The following is a 22,816-nucleotide window of genomic DNA, read 5'->3' as shown; positions in this document are numbered from 1 at the left end:
CATTTAATTTTGAGGTACTTGGTGCACAAAACTGAGTTCAGACCCTAACTAATATTTTAATTCTTCTATCCAAAAATGTGAATGATGGGTTAAGTGGGTGGTTTGGGCCAGTTAGAGATATTTTTTAAGCCATCCTTCTTTATATTCATGACCTTTGCAGTATCCGTAAGTCATAGATATTATTTTTACCACTTCATAAGTGGGGAATTTGAGGCTCACAGGAGTTAAGCAGCTTGCCCAAGGTTGTAAGCTAGTAAGTGGTACCATTGGTTTCTTACCATATGGATTTAATTTACCTATTGACTTGAGAACCTCTAGTAAAGGCTTTGTCTTGCTTAAACTCCCCTCCCCCCAAATATTAAGGTTTTCCTTATAAACCCAGCACACATTACAGCTCTTATGTTGCTTTTTTTTTCATAGAACTTAATACCTTTTGACATACTGTGTAATCTCCTTATGTATTTCTTTATTGACTCTCTCTCTCCCTTACTAGAATGTGAACTCTACAAGTCTCTACAGAAGTTTTTTGTTGTTCGCTGATGTATCCCAGTCACTTAATAGATATTTGGTAAATGTTGACAGAATGAAGAACAAAACTATTTTAAAAGGGCTTTTCTTTATTCAACCAAATTCCTTATCTGATGGTTTACTTTTGCAAGTTTTTTGATTGTTTTTTGTTTCTTCCAAAAGAGAACATGTTTCCGGGGGCTGTTCCTTAGATATAATAGCAGAAGTAGGATCAGTAGTAATATTTAGAGAAGTTCTAAAACTCATTATGTCAATGCAGAGAAATTTGATATAGGTTCAGCGTATTAGCACAATTGAGAAGTTTCACTGAATAAATGAACTAGGATATGAAGATCTGTAAGCCTTTGGAATAATAGTGAGAAGAATGTAGTAAAGGGAAAGATATAGCTAAAAATTGAATTTATCTGTTTATGAGTGAGATTGTGTGCCAGAGACGTTAGTTAACATAAAGCTAAGTACTGAAACATGAATAAATTGCGATATTTTGAGGGCTTAACAAATGGGAATCATTTTTTTTCTCACTTAAAGTCCAGGCTTTGTGATGGTGGTTTGAGTATGCTCTGTCCACTTAGTCATTCAGGGACCCAGGATCATGGGGCTCTGGTATTATCAGTACATGGTTTCGAAGATGAGCTAGGGCATCAACATATGCCTGGCAGGTGGTAGAAAAGAGGAGTGTAGGGTGTTGCCTGAGGTTTTTATGGGCCAGCCCTGGAAGTGGCGTAGATCACTTCTGCTAACTTAAGGGACAGTGGGAAATAATGGTTTCTTTCTGTGCCAAGGACAATGAAGTATGTTTGATGAATAGTTAGTTTTTCCCTGCCCAATATTGTAATTTGATGTCCATTTGGAAAATCCAGGTATATGCATGTTGATGGATTTAAAAATTTTTTCTGAATTTATTTTAATTTTGTTTGAAAGCATTCATTTACCTCATATGAAAATAATTTTACAACTAAAAGAGTAGTTAGAGGATATCTAGTCCCACTACGTCATTTTGTAAATGATCTTGGTATTGGAATTGGAATCTGACTTGTTTTATCTGTTCTTATACACTTTCTGCTAGACCACCTCCTCTCTGATAGCTAGTATTTAGTGCTTCATACTGTAATTGTTTTCTCAAAAGCCAGAGGCTTGTACTTGAATGTCTCAGATCCTGTATCTGGTTAAATATAGTCATACTTCCTTTAATTTTACTATATATGTAAGTAAAATAAATATAGTTTAAATTTGCATTTAAATGTGAGATGATTCAGTGAACATTTTTCATGCCTATTTTATTTACAATTTAATAAGTGTATATATCATACTGCAGACTTCTGCTGTGAATACTGTGACCATGAGAAAATCGCCCTGTAGGCATTTTCTGGGTTGCAAAAACTCAGTTTGTGAACTTTTTTTTTGAGATAAATGTCTGATTCACACTACTTAGACTGTCCAAGTATATGAAGGTCTTTTAGCCCAGTTTCTGTTTTCATCTATGAACATTCCTATTGCTTTTCTGAAATCATTGTTCAGAAAATTACTCTTTTGAGCTGAGGTCTGTCAGCTAAGGGGCTAAGTAGGGAACATGGAAGAGACAGCTTCTTACTCATTTGTGGACCTTTGCACCAAGTTAAAGAGGTCCTTATACCTTGACAAACTGTCTTAATTTATCATGCCTTAATAGGATAAACAGTAGTGTTCCATTAACATAATTTGCTATTACTTCTTAGCTTTGTAATGCATGTTGGGCTAGGGTAACATTTTGGAGGAATAATGGCCTGTTTTAATTGTGAGTTAACACATTGAAAAGAAAACAAAAAGAAGAAGAAACCTCACTGCTTTCTTTAAAGAAGTTATAAAATATTGTCTAACAAAAATTAATGCCCATCATTCTTATTTTATTCTCGCTTCATTTTAATTCAGCAGTTACAGAGGGCCCTTTTACTAGACACTGATATATCATTCTGTATAAATCCTACAGTATAGGTAGATGTCTGTACTTTACAAATGAGGAAATTGAAGTGCAGTAAAGTTAATAAACTTCCTTAGTTCACACAGGTAGTAAGAGACTGAATTGGTTTTTGAACCTAGGATATCCTCATTTCAAGTCTGTGCTCTCTGTTAGGCCATTATCATATTTATTTGGAGGAAGGCTGGAAGCAGGGGCATGAGTAAGGATGCTTTGGTGGTCATTGTAGGTATGAAATGAATAGGGCTTCCAGTTTGGTATTAGCAGTGGGGATGGAAAGGAAAGGGCATGCTTTTATATATGGTTTAAAAAAAAGTGCAGGGGAAAGGGCATAGTCTAGGAAAACCTGTAGGTTTCTGGTTTGACTAACTGGTTGAATGGGTATGTTATTTGTTAAGAGAAGAAAGCAGAAGAGGGAATAGGTTTTGGATGTGATTATAGTAGGTCCGCCTTATCTGTAGGGGCATAAGTTCCAAGATCCCCAGTGGATGCCTGATGCTGCAGATAGTACTGACCCCAATATGCTATGTTTTTTTCCTATACATATATACCTGTGATAAAGTTTAATTTATAAATTAGGCACAGTAAGAGATTAATAACAAGAACTAATACTAAAATAGAACAATTATAACAATATACGGTAATAAAAGTTACTGTAGATCTTAGCAACCTCAGCATACGATTTTTTTCTTTCCTTATTAAGTGGAAAACTTGCACCTTTTCACTTAAATAGCAAGCACTTTACGGCTTCTCTTTGGCATATCCGAATTGCCAGCAGCACTGCTTTTTGTGCTTCAGGGCCATTATTAAGTAAAATAAGGATGACCTGTACACAAGCACTGCCATAGCTTGACAGTTGATCTGATAACCGAGACAGCTAAGTGGCTAACAAGCGGGTAGCATATACAGCATGGATCTGCTGAACAAAGGGATGATTCATGTCCAAGATGGAGCAGGATGGCACAAGATTTCATCACACTACTTAGAATGGTGCGTAACTTAAAACTTATGAATTATTTCTGGAATTTTCCATTTAATATTTTCAGACTGTGGGTAACTGAAACTGGAAGGCGAAACCATGGATAAGGGGGAACTACCATAATTGGAGATTATGGGGCATCCAAGTAGCTGCCTAACAGGCAATTGGAAAAATGGGTCTAGAGAACTCAGAATAAGGACTAATCTGCAGTTATAGGCTTGGAGCCATCAGTTTATAAACTGTAGTTGGATTTACAGACGTGGATAAGATTATCCAAGGAGAGTGTAGAGTGAGAAGTAGGTTCCACTGGGTCCTGTGGAACCTTAAATAAAGGAAGTAGAATAGAGTGATAGAATAGGATCCCTGAAGAATCAAGAGAAGAGTGGGATCCAAAACTTAGGTAGATTGACAAGCCTTATATGAGAGGAAAGCCACCTCTTCTGAGATGGGCAGTTAAGGTTGGATGTAGAGGTAGGCAAATGAGGAAGTTCTTGCTCAATAACATCTCTTCCTGTTGTGTGCTGAGAAGGGATGGGGGGTGGGACAGTGGTTTGGAAATGATGGGAGACTGGAGACAGAAGAATGACTCTGAGGGGAATGGGGGTGGGAACTTAAACAGGAACGTTTAATAGGTATTGTTAATCATTTTTGAAAGTTTGATCAGTAAATGTGATCTTTTCTACTGTACAGCAATAGAAATGAATGAAGTAGAAAGTTAGACTGATTCTTGGTTAGGATTTTGCTAATTAGCTGTAGCAGGATGACAGTGGGAGAGAAGTAGGGCAAGATATTCAGCTTGATACACTATTATGGCCATTTTGGTTGTTAAAATTAAAACATACTTCTGTGTTTGTTGGTAAGTAGTATATTATTAACTGTGATGAGTGGTAAAATTAATTAATAATACAAATTTCAGCATATCGGGTTTATCTCAGAAGCCAAACGTGCACTGTGATTCCAAAATACTATATTAGTTTGCTAGCACTGCCATTATAAAATACCAGACTGGGTGGTTTAAACAACAGAAATTTAATTTCTCACAGTTTTGGGGGTTTCAAGTCCAAGATCAAGGTGTTGGTAGGGTTGGTTTTTTCTGCGGCCTCTCTGTTTGGCTTAAAGATGGACGCCCTCTCTCTGTCCTCACATGGGTCTTTCTTCTGTGCACGGGCATCCCTGGTGTCTCTCTGTGTGTCCTAATCTCCTTTTCTCATAAGGACACCAGTCAGGTTGGATTAGGGCTCTCCCTAATAGCCTTATTTTAACTTAAAGACCCTGTCTCCAGATGTAGTCACATTCTGAGGTACTAGGGGTTAGGGCTTCAACGTATGAATTTTGGGGGGACGTAATTCAGCTCATAACATACTTTTTGGTTTGTGCACTGCAGCCAGGGGCAAGCTGCAGAAATCGTTATTTTTGGGTGGGGAGACTGGGGAGTTGCTTTGAGTTAAGTTCAGGGGTAGAGTGGGGGGATTTGTGTTGTGCATCTGAGCTGTGGCCCTCTTCTGTAAACTTCGAAAAGAAATGCCCTGTCTAAGGGGAGAAGCAGGTGGTATTTGGGAAATCTACTGGGAACCAGGGATATAAACAGGTGTTTCATGCAGAACATGTTCCCTCAGGTTGCGGTAATAGGCTTTGAGATGGTTTCAGGTAGCTTTGCTTTATTTGAGACATAACCCCTGATGGAGAGGGGCACAGCTGTTTCTGCACACAGGGAAGAGGTCTTGGGGAAGGGAGTCTGTCCTGGGTCTTATTGAACTACCAAAGGACGGCACACGCCCCCAACAAGAGACATCACAAACCTCCTTTCTTTTCTCTTTCTACTCCCCTTATCCCCCAATGGTTAGAGGAGAGAAGATGATGTGAGAGGAACAGAGGTTTGATAAATCGTGGAGAAAGTTGGAAGTTGAAATGGAGGCAGGCCTGTGAATCCCCACATAGGCAGGATCCCCTGTTGCCTAATGACTGTCGTTTTAATGGAGGAAGTCATGGGAAGAGTTTGATAATGGTCCTGATATCAAATCATGGCTCAGATAAGGGCATCATTTAGCTAGAGAAAGACAAATCAAAAGATCTTTCCAACAGCATCTAAAAATCAAGAAATGATTTGAGAGTTATCAGAATGATTTGATGAATAGTTTATGCTATATCTTATATCACTTGGTAAGCAGTTTTATAATAAATATAGTTTAATGTAGTAAGAGAATAAAAAATGTAATTAAAATTCTGGGTTTATATTGGTTTATATAATAATTTATATTCCTGTTAAAATATTTAGACTATCACTCCAAGGGACAAGGGCATTGGAAGTGCTGACAAAGTTGTTTAAGGGATTTCTATAGTGATTGAGATAGGAAGAGAATGTGATCCTTTGGTATTAGGAACGTCATCTCTGGGAGATTTAGAAGATCCCCTGATTGCTATTATCTTTTCTACTCGTTCAGATTTGCTTTTAACCGATGAAGTTTACTCAGTGAGGTGAAGTAGAAAGAGAGGCTTTGTTGTCAGACAGACTTGGGCTTATATGTTTGGGCTCTGATATTCCTTAGGTCTACAACCTTGGAACAAAGTATACAATCTTTGAATTTCAACTTTCTCACCTGTAGCATGGGAGCTGTAATAGCTACCTCATGGATTATTTTGAAAATTAAATGAAATATGTTTATGGAAAGCATTTCTTAATTTTGTTATGCAAATAACTGTTAACAAATGTTTGTTCTCTTCCTTTCTGGAATTTAGCAGGATTAATCTGTAATAGTGTGCTAAATTCTAAAATTTATTTTCATTTTGGATAAAAACTCAGTAGTACTGATTTGCTCAACATGCACTCTTCAGTGCTAAAGTAGAAGCCCTGCTCAGATAGACAAAATCCAAATGAATGGAATTGCATTTAAGTTTTACTATTGGTAGTATAATTGCACATACTTCACAAAGCTAAGACTTATAGATATATTTATTTCTATGTACAATTTATGTATTTGAGAGATTTTTAGTAGAGTGGCCTGTGAATCAAATCTGATCTGATTTTTTAACATTTCAGTGATCTGGTAACGCTAACTTTTGAAAAAATTCAGGTGGTATTCTTACAAATAGTTAAAAATGCAATTAAAAAATTGAGATATAATTTACATACCATAAAATTAACCCTTTTAAGTTGTATAATTCAGTGGTTTTTAGTATAACCACAAGGTATGCAGCTGTCACCACTAACTCCAGAATATTTTTATGACCCCACAAAGAAACCCCTTACCCGTTAGCAATCACTCCCCATCTCCCTCCATCCCAGTACTGCCAACTCTAGGCAACCACTAATCTCCTTTCTGTCTCTATGGATTTGCCTATTCTGGATATCTTATATAAATGGAATTATACAGTGTGTGGCCTTTTGTGTCTGGCTTCTTTCGCTTAGCATAATGTTTTCAAGGTTCACCTATGTCATAGCATGTATCAGTACTTTATTCCTTTTTATGGCTGAATAATGTTCCATTGTACATGTGTACCACACTTTGTTTATCCATTCCTCAGTTTGATGGACATAGTAGTAGTCTACTTTTTGGCTATTGTGAATAATACTACTGTGAACATTTGTCTACAAGTCTTGTGTGAACATGTGCCTTCAGTTCTCTTGGGTACATACTTAGGAGTGGAATTGCTGGGTCATATGGCAAACAATTTTTTAAAACACTAAAAGCCTGGGAAGAAAGTTGAAATGTGAAATTCGAATTGACAATGAAACCTCTGTCTTGTCTATTTACCTTTATAAATGGTTTTTGATGGAGATTTGGACTGGGTGTATATTGCTTAAATGTTATATGAATAAGTAAAAATAATCAGAAGCCTTTAATTGGGTTTCCTTGTATATGTTCTAATAGGAGAACAAGGAGAAAAATAACAAATTACATAAAAGCAACCTACAAACTTCTCTCTTACTGGCAGCCTATTCTGTAAATAATTCTAATTGGATTTCTTCCAAGGCAAAAGCAGAAAGGGAAGGCATTGTTTGATGGAATATGGCAGTAGGTTGAAATTTTTCACCTTGGGGATTATTCATTGAAAATAGCGGATGTCCTTTTCATCAAGTTGAAACACAACTTGTTTAAACATCCTTTTACCTAGATGTGACCAAAAATGCTTTTCAGTGTTTGGGGCTAGATGTCCTTGAACTTTCTCTATGGTATATCATGAAACCTAATTTCTGTGGAGCAGAAATGGCCACCTCATCTCTGAAGTAACTTTAATTGAACAAACACATCCCAAGGACAACTTAAATAATGACTTTAAATATACTTGAGAATGTAGTATTTGATAGCCACCTACATTAATAGAGATTGACACACAGATGAATTTTGAGGGTTCTTGTTCCATATCTTCTTTTTTCCCCTTTAAAAAATAAATCAGATAACTATAAGACCTCTAATTCTGAACTTCATCAGTTTGAACTTTACTCTTTTAAGAATATTTCTTTCTTTTTTTTTAAATTTTTTTGGTGAGGAAGATTCACTCTGAACTAACATCTGTTGCCAATCTTCCTGTTTTTTTCGCTTGAGGAAGATTAGCCCTGAGCTAACATCTGTGCCACTCTTCCTCTATTTTGTATGTGGGTCGCTGCCACAGCATGGCACAGCATGGTAGGTCTGTGCCTGGGATCCAAACCCGTGAACCTGGGCTGCTGAAGCAGAGTGTGCCAGACGTAACCACTATGCCATGGGGCCAGCCCCAAGGATATTTCTTTCTTAATGGACTTAAATCTAAAGTACAATTAATTTACTTAATAAATTAAGTACAATTAGATAGTTCTGAACATTTGAATACCAGAGTTTAAAATATTTTTGTCAAAACACTTATAGTTTCATAAAACTAGTGAGGAGGAACAGGGAGAGATTACTATAAGCAATTTACTAAACAGTTGAATCTCTTCCATATATGAAGTGCTATCTTTGGGGATGGGGAAAGGAGCAAAGTTATAAAGGCATCCTCCTTGCCCTCAAAGTTCTAGGGTGCAAAATCGGTGATCATACAGCTGTTTTAATACAAAGCTGACTGAAACATTTAATTGAAGTATAAGTTTTATGTATTGGGTATGAAGAAATGAGTGCTGCCTTGATTGTGGTGTATCAAAACATTTAAACTTTTTTTTACAGGTAGAAAAAGATTTGAGAGAGGACAACAGAGGCACAGAATAGCATAGAATCATGAAAGTATACAGTATGAGACTAGAGAATAAAGTTAAATAAAGCATGGAGAAAAGCTGAACTGGCGATTTAGTGAGGAAAGTGAGAGAAAGTGAGAGAAAGTGACTATGTTTTATTTGGAGTTGAATGTATAGAAGGAGATAAGGTAGAAAGGTCATGAGATTTTGAATTATAGAAATGTTTTTTCACTATTAAGTATGTAACCTGGGTGAATTTTTTAATTTCTTAACTTCTTTGAGCCTCGATTTGTTCATCCATAAAGGAAGGATAGTAAGATTATGAGCATTAAAAAGATGGATGTGAAGGGGCCGGCCCGGTGGCACAAGTGGTTAAGTGTGCATACTCTGCTGCAGCGGCCTGGGGTTTGCAGGTTCAGATCCTGGACGCGCACTGACGCACTGCTTGTCAAATCATGCTGTGGTGGCGTCCCATATAAAGTAGAGGAAGAAGGGCATGGATGTTAGCTCAGGGCCAATCTTCCTCAGCAAAAAAAGAGGAGGATTGGCATCGGATGTTAGCTCAGGGCTGATCTTCCTTACCAAAAAAAAAAAAAAAACAGATGGATGTGAGGTACCAGATACATTATCTTGCCTATAATTGCCACTCAAGACTTAGTAAGCTACTCCTAATATTTTATTTATATTTTTTAAAAGCTTTGGGGCTGGCCCTGTGGCGTAGTGGTTAAGTTAGGCATGCTCCACGTTGGCGGCCTGGACTCATGGGTTCGGATCCCAGGTGTGGACCTACACCACTCATCAGCCATGCTGTGGTGGCAACCCACATACAAAATAGAGGAAAGTGGGCACAGATGTTAGCTCAGGGCGAATCTTCCTTAGCAAAAAAAAAAAGTCTTATTGGAGGCTTCTGGGTATATATCCAAAAGAATTGAAAGCAGGGACTCGAGCAGATATTTGCATATTCTTGTTCATAGCAGCATTATTGACAATACCCAAAAGGTCGAAGCAACCCAAGTGTTCATCAGTGGATGAATAGATAAACAAAATGTCATATATCCATACAATGAAATACTATTCAGCCTTTGAAGGAAGTTCTGACACGTTACAACATGGATGAACCTTGAGGAACCTTGAGGACATTATATAAGTGAAATAAGCCAGTCACAAAAAGACAAATACTGTATGATTCTACTTACATGAACTACTAGAGTATTCACATTCATAGAGATAGAAAATAAAATGCTGGTTGTTAGAGGCTAGGGGAGAGAGGAGTGAAGAGTTATTATTTAATGGGTGCAGAGTTTCAGTTTTATAAGATAAAAAGAGTTCTGGAGATAGATAGTGGTGATGGTTGCACAACAATGTAAAAAAACAATGCCACAGAACTATACACTTCAAATGGTTAAAATGGTAAATGTTTACCCTATTTGGTGAGTTTAATATTATTTCATATGCATTTGTTTATAAGACTGCAAACATTTTAGCAACAAGGTACAACTAATTTTTTTTATATCATTCAGCAGTGCTTTGTTGCAGAAGCAAATGGCGTTCCTGTTGGGTTGCCATATAATTCAGTTTCACCAAGAGGGACTTTTTTTTTTTTTTTTACATTTCAGTAGGAAGAATAGTTCATACCATTTTAAATTTGAAAAGTGCCATAGAGATCACGGTGTCTAGTACTTTTGTTTTACAGTTGAGGCACAGGCCTGGAAGTTGGTTGTACTTAGTTGATTTTATTAACTACAAATCATTTTAAAAAATATATTCATTAAAACCATTTTCTGTGCTTTGAATTGTCTTACATGGATAAAACAACTCTACAACTAATGAATTCAGCCAAATATTTTTTTCTATTCACAATGGAATGATGTTTTACCATTTACTCACCTGTAGTTAGCATCCTTGTTAAATAAAGTTCGTTCAGAGTCAGGAATAGTTTAAAAAATATTAGTTTGTGTTTTCACTGCTTGTTTTCTTTTTTTATTCTTCTCCCTCTCCTATTGCTGAGCTTTGAAACTTAAAATTATTTCTCTCTTATTATGCAAGACATTTCAGTATGGTCCCTGCCATGAATTTTGCTCCATTTCTACCTTTGCATGTCCAGACACTCCTTAAAGGACTCTGTTAAGCAAACGGACTTCTAGTTTGGGGTGCCTTAAGCATCATGGAGTAGGTCCTGGAATTTCAGTCTTTCCTTGAACAGGATCAAATTCTTAGACGTGATTTTCCCCCACCAATCTCTGTAAGTAAAATAGCACAGTATAACAATAGGTGTTCCCTCTAGAATGATTTAAGCCACCTTGCTTAGAGAGCTGAAGTAGTTAGAATCCTTTTGATGTTGTTTTAGGTAGCAAGTTTCCCCTATTTCCCACTGTCTTTTTGTTTATAATTATAGTGTATATATTGTGTTTTAATTTTTCATTTATTTCTCTATTTTGTGTTTTTTTCAAAATGGGCATTTTCCTATTAAACGTTCTTACAAAACATAATTTTAAATTACCAAATAGTTTTTAAAAAGTGGGTCTTTCTGGGGCAGGCCTGGTGGCACAGTGGTGAAGTTCAGGGGCGCTCTGCTTTGGCAGCCCAGGGTTTGCGTGTTCGGATCCCAGGCACGGACCTATGCAACTCATCAAGCCATGTTGTGGCAGCGTCCCACATACAAAGTAGAGGAAGATGGGCACAGACGTTAGCTCAGAGCCACTCTTCCTCAAGCAAAAGGAGGAAGATTGGCGACAGCAGTTATCTCAGGGCCAAGCTTCCTCACCAGAAATAAAAAAAAAATAGATCTTGTCATTTAATCTCCTCATTTAGTCATATGTTTTTGTGACGATTATGTGCAAGGCATTCTGTTAGGCACTAGGGTTTTAGCAGTGAACAAGGTAGTCATGGTGGTTGCCCTTTAGCAAAGAATAGCATTAGACATTAGGTCAGGAATTTTATGTTATGTAAATACAACTTTGATTGGTGCTATAAAGGAAAGGCACATGGTACCAGGAGAACATATAGCAGGGGTTGGAGTTAGAATGGGGTGGTGTCAGAGACAGTTTCTTCAGAAGGTGGTATTTTATTGAACTCTAAAGGATTAATTAATTAGATGAAGGAGTGAGCAGAGCATGGAATGAAGGCTGAGGGAACAGCGTACAAACCCCTGAGGCAAGAGCGGGTACAGTGTGGTTGAGGAGCTGGAAAAGGTGGAGCACAAAAAGTGAAGGAGGGATTACAGAAGTTTTGCATTATATGCACATTTAAGTTATGTGAATTCAGCTAAAGCATTCTGCCTCACCAGATATGCCACTCCACCATTTCACAGTCAGGATTCTCCAGAGAAAGTGAACCAATAAGGTGTGTGTGTATATATACAGAGAGAGATTTATTTATGTATGTATGTATTTAAGGGAATTGGCTGACGTGATTGTGGGGGCTAGCAAGTATGAAATTTGTAGAGTAGGCCAGCAGGCCGGAATTTCATTAAAAAGTTGATGTTGCAATCTTGAGTCTGAAATCTGCAGGCTGGAAACTTGGGCAGGGTTTCTCTGTTGCAGTTTTGGGGCAGAATTGCTTCTTTGGGAAACCTCATTCTTTGGTCTTAAGCCCTTCAACTGATTGGATGATCCCCTCCACCTCGTTATGGAAGGTAATCTGCTTTACTCAGAGTCTATCTTTAAATGTGAATCACATCTAAAAAATAATTTCACAGCCACTTCTAGACTGGTGTTTGACTAAACAAGTGGGCACCTTAGCTAGCCAGATTGACACATAATGTTAAGTATCACACAGTATTGCCATGAGAGAGTAGAGAACAGACTGGTTCAGTGTAAGTGATAACCTACCTCACTTCTGACTGATTTCTTATACTTTATACTTCACATTGGAATTTGTGCCTTGACCATCAAATCAATTTGAGTTTATAGGTGTACAGATGTGATCATCCTCCATCCAAGCTTACGCTGGCTTATGTGCATTCGACTGAGATAATGATTGCTTGGTGATATCATTGAGACTTAGCATGAAGTCTTAGGAAAAGTTGTGTGCACCACCCTCAACTGATATAGTGTTAGTTCTTATGCTCTCTCCTCCCTCTGTCAATTACCACGTGCAGGACAGGAACTTTGCCATGCCACTTATGTTTGATTCTAGTAATTAAAGCACTGCTATTTTTGCTCAGTATGGAATGAAATGTAAGCTAACTACAGGAATTTGGGGACAGGATGATGCCTAGAAATATTGAAGAAGTAGTGATTTATACTAGCTGTAGTAAAAATTCATATCATAGAGTATATACAAGTCATATACTTTTGTTGATTTTTTAGGAACAATTCTGATATTATACAAATATGGGTTTATGTACCCATCTTTGAAATGTAACCCTTTGTGAGTTATAACTTGACTATGGCATGAGTTGAGGCTGATGATGTAGGTGGGGGTGAAATTAAGTAGGGTCTTACAAGCCGTGTAAATGATTTTATTCTGTATTCTGAGAGCCGTGGAAAGCTATTTGTCAGGGGAGTGATGTGGTCATAGTTCTATATTAAAAAGGTGAACAGTGCAAGAATGGATGAGAAGAGGTAAAAAATGGGTGGAGGGAAGGCCAGGAGGTCTTAGAATTGGCAAAACAAAGGACCAGGTTTGGAAGGAAGATCATGAATTCATGTTGATTTTGAGGTCCATCTGATGGGATTGTCAAGTATGCATTTGGATATGTGACTCTAAGCCAGAGATGTCAAGTTGAGGGATGGCAGGGTTAATTGAAGTCAAGTGTAGATGAAATTCAGAAAGCCTATGACTAATAGAGGCAGAGACTAAGAGGACATGGCCAGAGAGGTAGAAAAAAGGGAAACCAGGAGACGATGCTGTCAATGGAACAAAAAGGAAACTTGTTTAAAGAAGGAAAAAAGTGGTCAAAATGCTGAATGCTGCTAAGATTAAGACCGAAAATATGTCCATTAGACTTATTAAATATGATAATCATAGTGATAGCTGTTTTGGTTGTAAATATGGGCTTAAGCTAGAATGAAGTGGGTTGAGAAGTGTGAGGTGAGGTTAGTGAGACAATGTAATCAGCTACTTCAAGGAATTTAGCTCTGAAGGGGAGGTGAGAGATGGGGCAATAGAGGAGGAAGAATAGGGCTAATGGATGGAAGCGATCTGAGTGTGTTGAAGTATTGACAATTAGCATCCAGTAGAGAACGTAAGGTGGAGCACCCAGTACATTGAAGGGAGAATCCATGTTAAGCTTCCTGCTAGGATTGCATCTTGATCCTGAGCCTTGGTACAGTGACTAGCCTCAAAAGATGGAACACCTCCTCTATAGTAATAGGGATGAAGGAGAAATAATACTATTATTTATTTTCCTAATTTCCTGTTGTATTTATTGGAGTCTAAACAGGAAATAGAGACTGCATAGTAATTTGAACAAGGAAAGTTTAATATAAAGAACCGTGCAGGGGATTACCTAATAAGAGGAAAATGAGCTCTGAAGAGTACAGAGATATCCGATAGAGGGAGCAGCTACTACCCTAGGGCTGAGGCAGAGCGTCTAAGGAAGGAACAAATCTGGAAGAGTCCATCCCTCACCCCCACCCTCCCTCACCCCCTGAAGGCATGGCTCATTGGATGGCAGAGAAGTTTGCTGAGGTGTTGAGCTGATGGAATTCTCTGGGAAACTGTTGAGGGGGAAGTGCCATGCCATGAAGCCCCTTGCCCAAGGAGGTGGCTCACTGGGAAGCTGCTCTCTGGAGTACAAAGGGAAGCTGCCCTCAAGGAGATGCCATGTGCTACTGGCCACTTTGAGCTGCTGGTTGTCCCACGCTTAGAAGGCTGCTAGGAGGGGCACACTAGAACCAGGAAGAGAGCTTTTCCCTCCTCTGCTGTCCTTCCAGTGCCCTCTATCAACAAAGTTTATCATCTTGCCAGCTGGCAAAGGAGAAATGTTTTAGAGTCGACTTCCATTATCTGAAATAATGGAGCTGAGAGACAATAAGTTGACAAGTGGCACATGTATTATTGATTTTAAGTTTTTCCGTTATTTTGCCATAATGACTGTAATGATGAACATTCTTGTACATAAATCTTTGTGCACATATCTTCTTATGTAATGCATTCATAAGAGCTAACCATATTAGAGCATATTTAGAGATGTGGTGAGTGGTCCTTAAGTTTTGCTGTTTGCTTTTGTAAACATGAAATATTTCTGGAAGGAAATGAGAAATATAGATTGTTTTACGGAAGGAAACTGGGTGGTTACCTATTCATAAAACTAAAATTTTACAGAAATATTTTTGATTGTAAATGTAAAAGATGTTATCTGTTTCGTTAAATGAAACTTGATTGTTTCATTTTTCAGCACGTTATGGTTTATTAAACCAAGTGTCCTGTTCTATCATGTTCTATTCTGTCAGTTGAAGGCACCTATTTTCTGACCTTACTTTAACATCATTTGTGGCTCAGAATGAGTCAGGATATTTTCATTTAGTTTTCTCTTATTGCTGTCAAAACCAGGTCATCTATTTCCCTTTGTGTCTTTGACCCTTGTGTGGCCTTTGATATGGTACTGCAGTGGTCAGCCTCCTCAACACTATTGTTGCCAAGCCTGATTTGTAGTATCAGCTACTGGGAGGTTGTGTGAGTAGCAGGACTTGGTCATAAGAAGTGTTGAAGAAAGAACTTACATAGTGATGATTCTACTGAGTTAAATTCTGAGTTTTCTTGCCATAACCAGACTTCATTCTCCTCTTCCTGTTTTTACAATAAAGCTTTCAAAAAGAAGACTAAGACAGTTTCTTAGCCTGACAATAGTGATAATCATTTTAAGAAATTCTTTTTCCCTGTGAGTATCACCTTATAGATTAAGACATCGTAAAATAGTATTGAAAATTGCGGCTATGGAATTTAGTTGTTTCAAAACACTTGAAAAAAGTATTTATAGTACTATTTTTGACCTTTACCAAAATTTATTTTTAATTCAGTGAATTTTATAGAATTTACATCTGGTACAAAATTGTATTGCTCATTAGCTTTTTTTTTTTTTAACTTAAACTACTTACTTTCTTAAAGCAGAAAGGAGTTATCTTTTCTTCTTAGATTGAGTTTGAAGTATGAGGAGAAAAACAATATTTTGTATTTTGACACTTTAATCTACATTATTTAGTGTTTTTTACCTATTAAAATTTTAAGAAAGGTCCAAATCTTTAATTTTTGTGTCTCATTTGATTGAATCATTGTCTGTTTTGCTGCGTAAGGGAGCAAAAGATAATCTACTGTCTATTAAAGCCCATTAGAATTTTTGTAATAGCTCTCTTGAAATTTTTTTTTCTAAAAATCTTTGACATTTCTCTGTAGTAAAGAGTAGATTTTTAAGACTAATGACTCATGAAGTAGAAGAAATTGAATACATTTATATTCAAGCTGTGTATAAAGTTCAGTCACAGAAATGTTTGCTGTGTTCAGTGCTAGTCCCCACCATCTACCCACAGGAGATTCTTTGTATTCTAAGTATCAAATCTAGTGCTAGCATTATAATAGGCATCGGTTAAGCTTTTGTTGACCTAGGTAATGGTCAATTTGAAGTTCTTTATTATGACATTCTTATTAATTTAGTGGTTGTTTCTTAGTAATTTTCTTGGTTGGTTTTTTAGGACTGCAGGAATATGTGGAGGCTGTCTCTTTTCAACACTTCATCAAAACACGATCACTTATCAGTATGGATGAGATTAATAAACAATTGATATTTACAGCAGAAGACAATGGGAAAGAAAATACGACCGTAAGAGTTTAAAATCATATTTCACATTTATTACATAATTTATTTAACAGTATAATGATTGTAGGAGATTTACTGGTTTACAATGCTAAGAATATTGAGACAGCTATGTTCTTTCTAAAGTGTGGTTTCATAGATTCCCAACTAGGGAAATGGTCTTTTTAAATATTTTAGTTAGTGAATAGAATAAGAATAACTATGGGTATGTTGGGAGAAAATAATACTCTTTACCTAAAGCATTATTGTATGATTACTGTAAGTCCACTTTTGGTTTTACTGTGTATTTACTGTGTGCTCTTCATAAGCACTGTCTCATTTAATACTTTTATTAACCTTATGAGGTAAGAATTATCACTTTCATTTTAGAAAGAAAGAAACAGGCATTTAGAGAGTTTTAAGTAACTTACAAAAGCCACACAACCGATAAGTGTGACAGAGCTAAGCTTTGTAACCAGGTGTCTTGAATCCAAGCCAGTGCCCTTGTCCACTCTGCCAGTGTTTCTCCAAGTGTGCTGCAGGGACCCCTGTGCCAGATATCTACCTCAAAGAAGTGTTTTAAAGGGTTTGATTTAAAGGTTTTAACTTAGGTGGTATATAGCACATGGCACATAAGTGCTCAATAGTTAATTGTCATTAGCAAAGTTAATATAAAGTTGTTATTATATAGTGAGATCTGTTAATCACTTAGTTCATAATGCTTTTGTTTGAAAATTATGTAGCTCTTCTGAATTAAGAAAAGAGAAACCTTCGCAGTTTGACTTTTAAATAAATACTATTTTTTTCCTGGGTTTCAAGATAAAATATTCAGGCAATGAGGTGAGATTTTGAATATTTGATACCTCCTGAGATACCAGTGCACTTAAAGATAAAATTAAAGTTTCTTTCCTTTATTTTTCATCATTTTTTCTTTCTCTATTTTTTTAATTTAAAACATCACTCAAAAGAGTCAGGGTAGTTAGGCAGAAGATAGAAGAAGGTGTAGAAATAATATTTTCTTGAATATCAACTAAAATGTTAATATTGAAAAGTGAAAATTTGGCATGACAGTTGTAACTTACTTTAAGGAAGCTATGCATTTTCTCAATTTTTAAAATGACATGAAGTTTATTAAGGAGAAAGTTCATTTTAAGAAGTAAAATTCCTTCATATTTTTGATTCATTTAGAGAAGATTGAATTACAGAAAGCAGTAAGGTAAGCCTCTTTGACCCTGCTTCTTAAATATATTAGGGAAGTTACCACACCTTCCTTTCAAGTTCTCTCCAAATCGAAATGGAAATATCAGGGCAAAAAGATAAAGAGAAACTAAGAGTAAATGCACTGTTTTCAGGATTTAGGTAGTAAATGATTTAAAGATTATGATGTCATAATATTCATAAACACTTTTCAAGTTGTTAAGACCACATTCATAAATAATTATTCTGTTTATTTATTTATTTATTTGTGAGGAAGATTAGCCCTGAGCTAACATCTGTTGCCAGTCCTCCTCTTTTTGCTAAGGAAGATTGGCCCTGGGCTAACATCCGTGCCCATCTTCCTCTACTTTATATGTGGGACGCCTGCCGCAGCATGGCTTGACAAGTGGTGCGTAGGTCCTCACCGGGGATCCGAACCTGTGAACCCCGGGCCACCAAAGTGGAGCCCGTGAACTTAACCACTACAGCACTAGGCTGGCCCCCCCACTTTTTTTTTGTTTAATAATTATTCCTTTTAGTGCTAAAAATTCTTCGTGCTGAAAATTCTGGGAATTCGATAGAAAGGTATTTTGCCCTGATTTGCTTATTGGGAATATTGTCAAAACCATTTAAATTTTTTTTTAACTTTTTATTATGAAAAATTTCAAACATACAGAAAAGTAGAGAGAATAGTAACACATGAACAGTCATATACTCACTACCTGGATTCAATAATAGCTAACATTTTGCCATATTTGCTTCATCTAAATATTTTTTACTAAACCACTTTAAAATAAATAATAGATGTCATGATATTTCACCCCTAAGTACTTCAGATCCATCCTGAAAAACTGCATTTTAAGTAATTTTCTTTTCCCTAGTTTTTAATATACATGATCAGTGAAGCAGAATTTATTTCCTTGACACTTTATTAGTCGAAATTTGTTAATTTTTTAGCATAATCAACTTCTTAGTTATGACCAGGGAACTCCTTCTACCTAATGATAGAAACAAAGAACATTAGTATTTTATTAAGCAAAAGTTATTTTTATAAACGACTTATGAAATGCAGCTCTCCCCCCGACCCCCAACCACAATCTACTTGTTCTAAAAAAAATGCCAGTTCTCTAACAGTTAATACAAACAAAATATAGAAGATACTTTTATGTCAGGATGTAGTTTCAGGGCATCAGAATAATTGGGAAGCCGACTTTGAGTACTTATCCAGTTCTGCCATTAACTAGCTATATTACCTATGGTGTTTCTTGGACCTCATTTCTTATCCTCTACATTGAGAGGGTTTGCTCCAGATGGTCTTTGAAGAGTCCAACAATGTACAATGAATGAATGAATATTTAATAAAACTTAAATTGGACTCTGTCATTTCCTTGCTTAATTCTCTTATTACCTGTAAAGTTCAAATTCCTTAATGTGACTTTTTACCCCTGCCTATCTTTCTAGACTCATCCTGCACTACTTGTTACTTTAAACTTTACTCAAAAGAAATACCTCACTAGTTCCTCAAATGTAGAACACAGTCCTCACCTGCATGCCTTTGCAGTTCCCTCTGCATAAAATGTCCTCCAGTATAGTTGCAGCTTCACCTAGCTAAGTCGCATAAAGACTTTTAATAACGATTTAGGCATCGCCTCTTCCAGAAAGAATCCTATAGAGAGAGGGAAAAATTTATGTGGACAGGGGAGCTTGACATGATGATGGTAATGGTGATAGTAGCTAACATTTATTGAGTATTTACTTTGTGTTGGGCGTTATGCCAAGAACTTGGTAAATGTTATCTCATCCTTAAAATAAACCTCTGAGGTAGGTACTGTTATCCCGTTTTACAGATGAGGAAACTGAGGTTTAGAGAGATGAAATAACTTGCCCAAGGGCATACACCTTATGAAGCAAGGTCCTGGAAGAGGTGGGAGGAGATGGGTCAAGGTCATTTGGAAGAGTTAACCTCAAACAAGAGGAGGGACAACTCATCATCTGAGACTGGAGGATAGAAGGTAAAGATGGATGTGGACATAAATAAGTTTTTTCTATTTTTGTAGGGATAAGGTAATTGAGAGAGCTTGTGCCAGGTGATCTGGCAAATGACCAGGCCAGTGAAAGTAGGCAAGATTATCTACTGAGAGTGAAGTGGTTTGGGATTCAGTAGGGGGCTGAGGAGAGTGGTGAAGGTTTGCAATAGTGTTTGAAGAAACTGGAGAGAGAACCATCTAAGAATAAGTAAAAGGATTGGTGAGTAATTTGTAGCAGTACAAACTATATAGAGTTGTGATTATTATTATTTTTTAGCTCAGTGGTACTCAGCCACTTGAATAAAGCACTAACAAGAGTAGATTTTAATATTGATTCAGAGTTTTGTTTTTGCTGGGCAGGTGCAGTAGAAAAATAGGAATCTAAAGGAACCGAGGCGGTCGTAGCAGGAGAGTAATAAATCTTGATGGTCAGTGCTGAGTGGGAATAGAAGAGAGGCCAGAAGGGGCCTAAGTGACTTAGGAAAAAATGAGTGGATCACAAACTTTGGAGGGCTTTATGATTTTTCCTTCAAATAAGTAAGTGGTTATCAAGCAATAAAGTCCTTAGGCTTTGTTTAAGAATGTTTCACTTTTATTTTGTATATCAAGTGAAGTTGGAAATAGTTGATTTTATAATGATACAGTATTAGATTTCAAAATTATCTTGAAGTCATTTAGTTCAACTCCCTACCCAGGGCATGAATGCCTCTTATAACATCCCAAATGGTGGTTAAACAAAATAGATCATTTTATTTAGAGAAGATTAGTTTGACTGATCTGCTGTTGATTTTGTACCTTATAATAAATGTGATACGTGCATATTCACTCTTTTTCATGGTGTATTTTCTGTGTGTGTGTGTGTGTGTGTTTTTTTACCAGTCTTCCTCTGATGCACAGGATAATAAGCAGTGTGGTACTTGGAGACTGAAAATCACACCTGTTGATTACCTCCTGGGAGTGGCTGATTTAACTGGAGAGTTGATGCGGATGTGTATTAACAGTGTGGGGAATGGAGACATTGACACCCCCTTTGAAGTGAGCCAGTTTTTACGTCACGTTTATGATGGATTTTCATTCATTGGCAATACTGGACCTTATGAGGTTTCTAAGAAGCTGTATACCTTGAAACAAAGTCTGGCCAAAGTGGAGAATGCTTGTTATGCCTTGAAAGTCAGAGGTTCAGAAATTCCAAAACATATGCTGGCAGATGTCTTTTCAGTTAAAACAGAAATGATTGATCAAGAAGAGGGCATTTCTTAGAATAAATAGGTCTCAGTTATTCTCTTGAGACCTCCTAAGAGAGACCAATTTGTAAGACTGTTATTTAGTATTTCATTTGACTTTATTGTGGCTTTTACATAGAAATGTTTTCAGTTGTAATTGTTTTAAATTGTATACAAGCTGTACATAAAATTATCAAAATGAATCATTTCTTATCTCTTACTCATGAAAGTTTGCATACAATTGTTTGTGTATATGCCTATTTGGATTTTTGCTGGCTAAACTTCATCATTTATCTTTGTAATGTGAACATGCTTCAGAATGCACTTTCTGCCATAACTGTGTTAATTTACATTGTGTGAATTTTGGAGTGGTAATATTTAGTGGAAGCCATTTATAATTTAAGTTGGTGATTTTGTTATATATAGAAAAGATTTCTTAGTTATACATCTGGATTTGAGCTACCTGTTTAAATTTCTTGTTAATATTGTACCAAGCCTCCCAAATAGGCTTATTCCATAGAACAAGAATTAAAAATTATTATCAATATTCTTAATTTTAATTTTATGTATTGTAGTGAGAATTCATGTTATATTCTGGCTAATTTTAGACCATTTTGAATTCATACGAAACAACCTTCTAGAAAAATTGACAAATACCCAGATGTTAGTTTCTACATTTAATTTTTGTCCTTTATCACAGAAGGTCTGATAGAGAATTGGAGCTAACATTGTAATATTTTCACTGGTGTTTGAGTTTAATTATATACTTGCACATACGACTGAAAAGCTTTTAGTAGTGATTATTTTGCGATTTTTTTGTTGTCATTATATTACCTTAGGTATGTTTGGAGGCTTTCCTATTCTAGCATCTATAAGAAATTACATTTAAATAATTATAATGAAGTTTTGAAATACTAAGTTAATCCAAACCTTTATAGTTGTCCAGTTGTGTTAATTGATAATATAAAAAGTTGCCAAAGAAAATTTATCATCTACAATTCAGCAATAAGACAATTGTCAACAAAGTTGGGAATAACAGTGGTAGTCTTTAGTAATATTTAGAATTGAAATTCGCCTACAGAAATTAGTTATAGATTATTCCATGTGATGTGAAACTGACTTGAGCATGACACTATTGGCTGACAACCAGGCATTTCCATTTGGTTTTGTGAGTTTTAAGAATCTAGATACGGAATTTTACTTTTGGAAAGATTAGCTGCTCTGTTTGCAAGGGCTGATTCTTTGAAAGTGTAGTTTTCCAAAAAAATATCACCTAAAGGAAAATAGAACATAGACATGCCTAATAAGTTAGGTTTATTTGTTTGTTTTGGTGGTAGTGAGTTTTCTGGTTTCCCTTTTTGAAGATATACTGCTAAAATATAGTCTCATTATGTATTTTTGTTTCTTCTGCCACTTGAAGTTAAATTTATAATGTTAAAATAATAATAGATTGATGAATGTCTTACAGATGTTTAAAACTGAAGTCTTTGAATAAAATATTAAAATATGAAAGTTAAGCTTATTTTTTGATCATATTGAGAAATACTTAAACTGTTGTAGAATTTTTGGCCTGAACAGGAAACCTAATATAGACTAGCTTAATTATGGAGATTTATTATTTCTTAAAATAAGACTGGAGGTAGGAGAGTTTCAGAAAAGACGTCTCTTCACATCTCATTGACCCAAACTGGGTAACATTCCCATCCTTCTAAACCAGTTAGTGTGAAGGAGAATGAGATCACCTTGATAGACCAAGGTGCCCTTTATCTGAGAGGAGAAGGGCAGACACGAGAAACCAAATTAGGGCATTGCCATCATAGGAGAAGGGGAAAATGGCCTTTGGGTAGGCAGTCAGCAGTATCTACTACAGGTGGATTGGTGCCATTGCTGTTGATACATTTCCACATTGCATGTTATACTAATAGAATGGGTGTTAGGCCGGGGTGGTAGAGGATCCCTAAATATATCATGACTGTCTCTCAGTTTTAAAATGGTTGCTCTGATAGCATCATCTGTTGTAATGTTTT

At 36.4% G+C, this 22,816-nt stretch overlaps 1 protein-coding gene across 2 annotated transcripts in view; it reads left to right on the top strand.

Moving 5' to 3' along the window:
- Positions 1-22,301, top strand: part of TSNAX (translin associated factor X) — a 34,616-nt gene extending 12,315 nt beyond the window's left edge. For both annotated transcript variants that reach the window (XM_058543023.1, XM_058543024.1), the window contains exons 5-6: positions 16,242-16,369; positions 20,446-22,301. In XM_058543023.1, coding sequence (XP_058399006.1) covers positions 16,242-16,369; positions 20,446-20,826 — 509 coding nt within the window. In that variant the 3' untranslated portion in view covers positions 20,827-22,301. The remainder of the gene's footprint in view (positions 1-16,241; positions 16,370-20,445) is intronic.
- The last annotated feature ends 515 nt before the right edge of the window (positions 22,302-22,816 follow it).

Source organism: Diceros bicornis, chromosome 6 (genome assembly GCF_020826845.1).
Source record: "Diceros bicornis minor isolate mBicDic1 chromosome 6, mDicBic1.mat.cur, whole genome shotgun sequence".
Lineage (NCBI taxonomy): Eukaryota > Metazoa > Chordata > Mammalia > Perissodactyla > Rhinocerotidae > Diceros > Diceros bicornis.
This window is presented reverse-complemented; position numbering and strand designations above follow the sequence as displayed.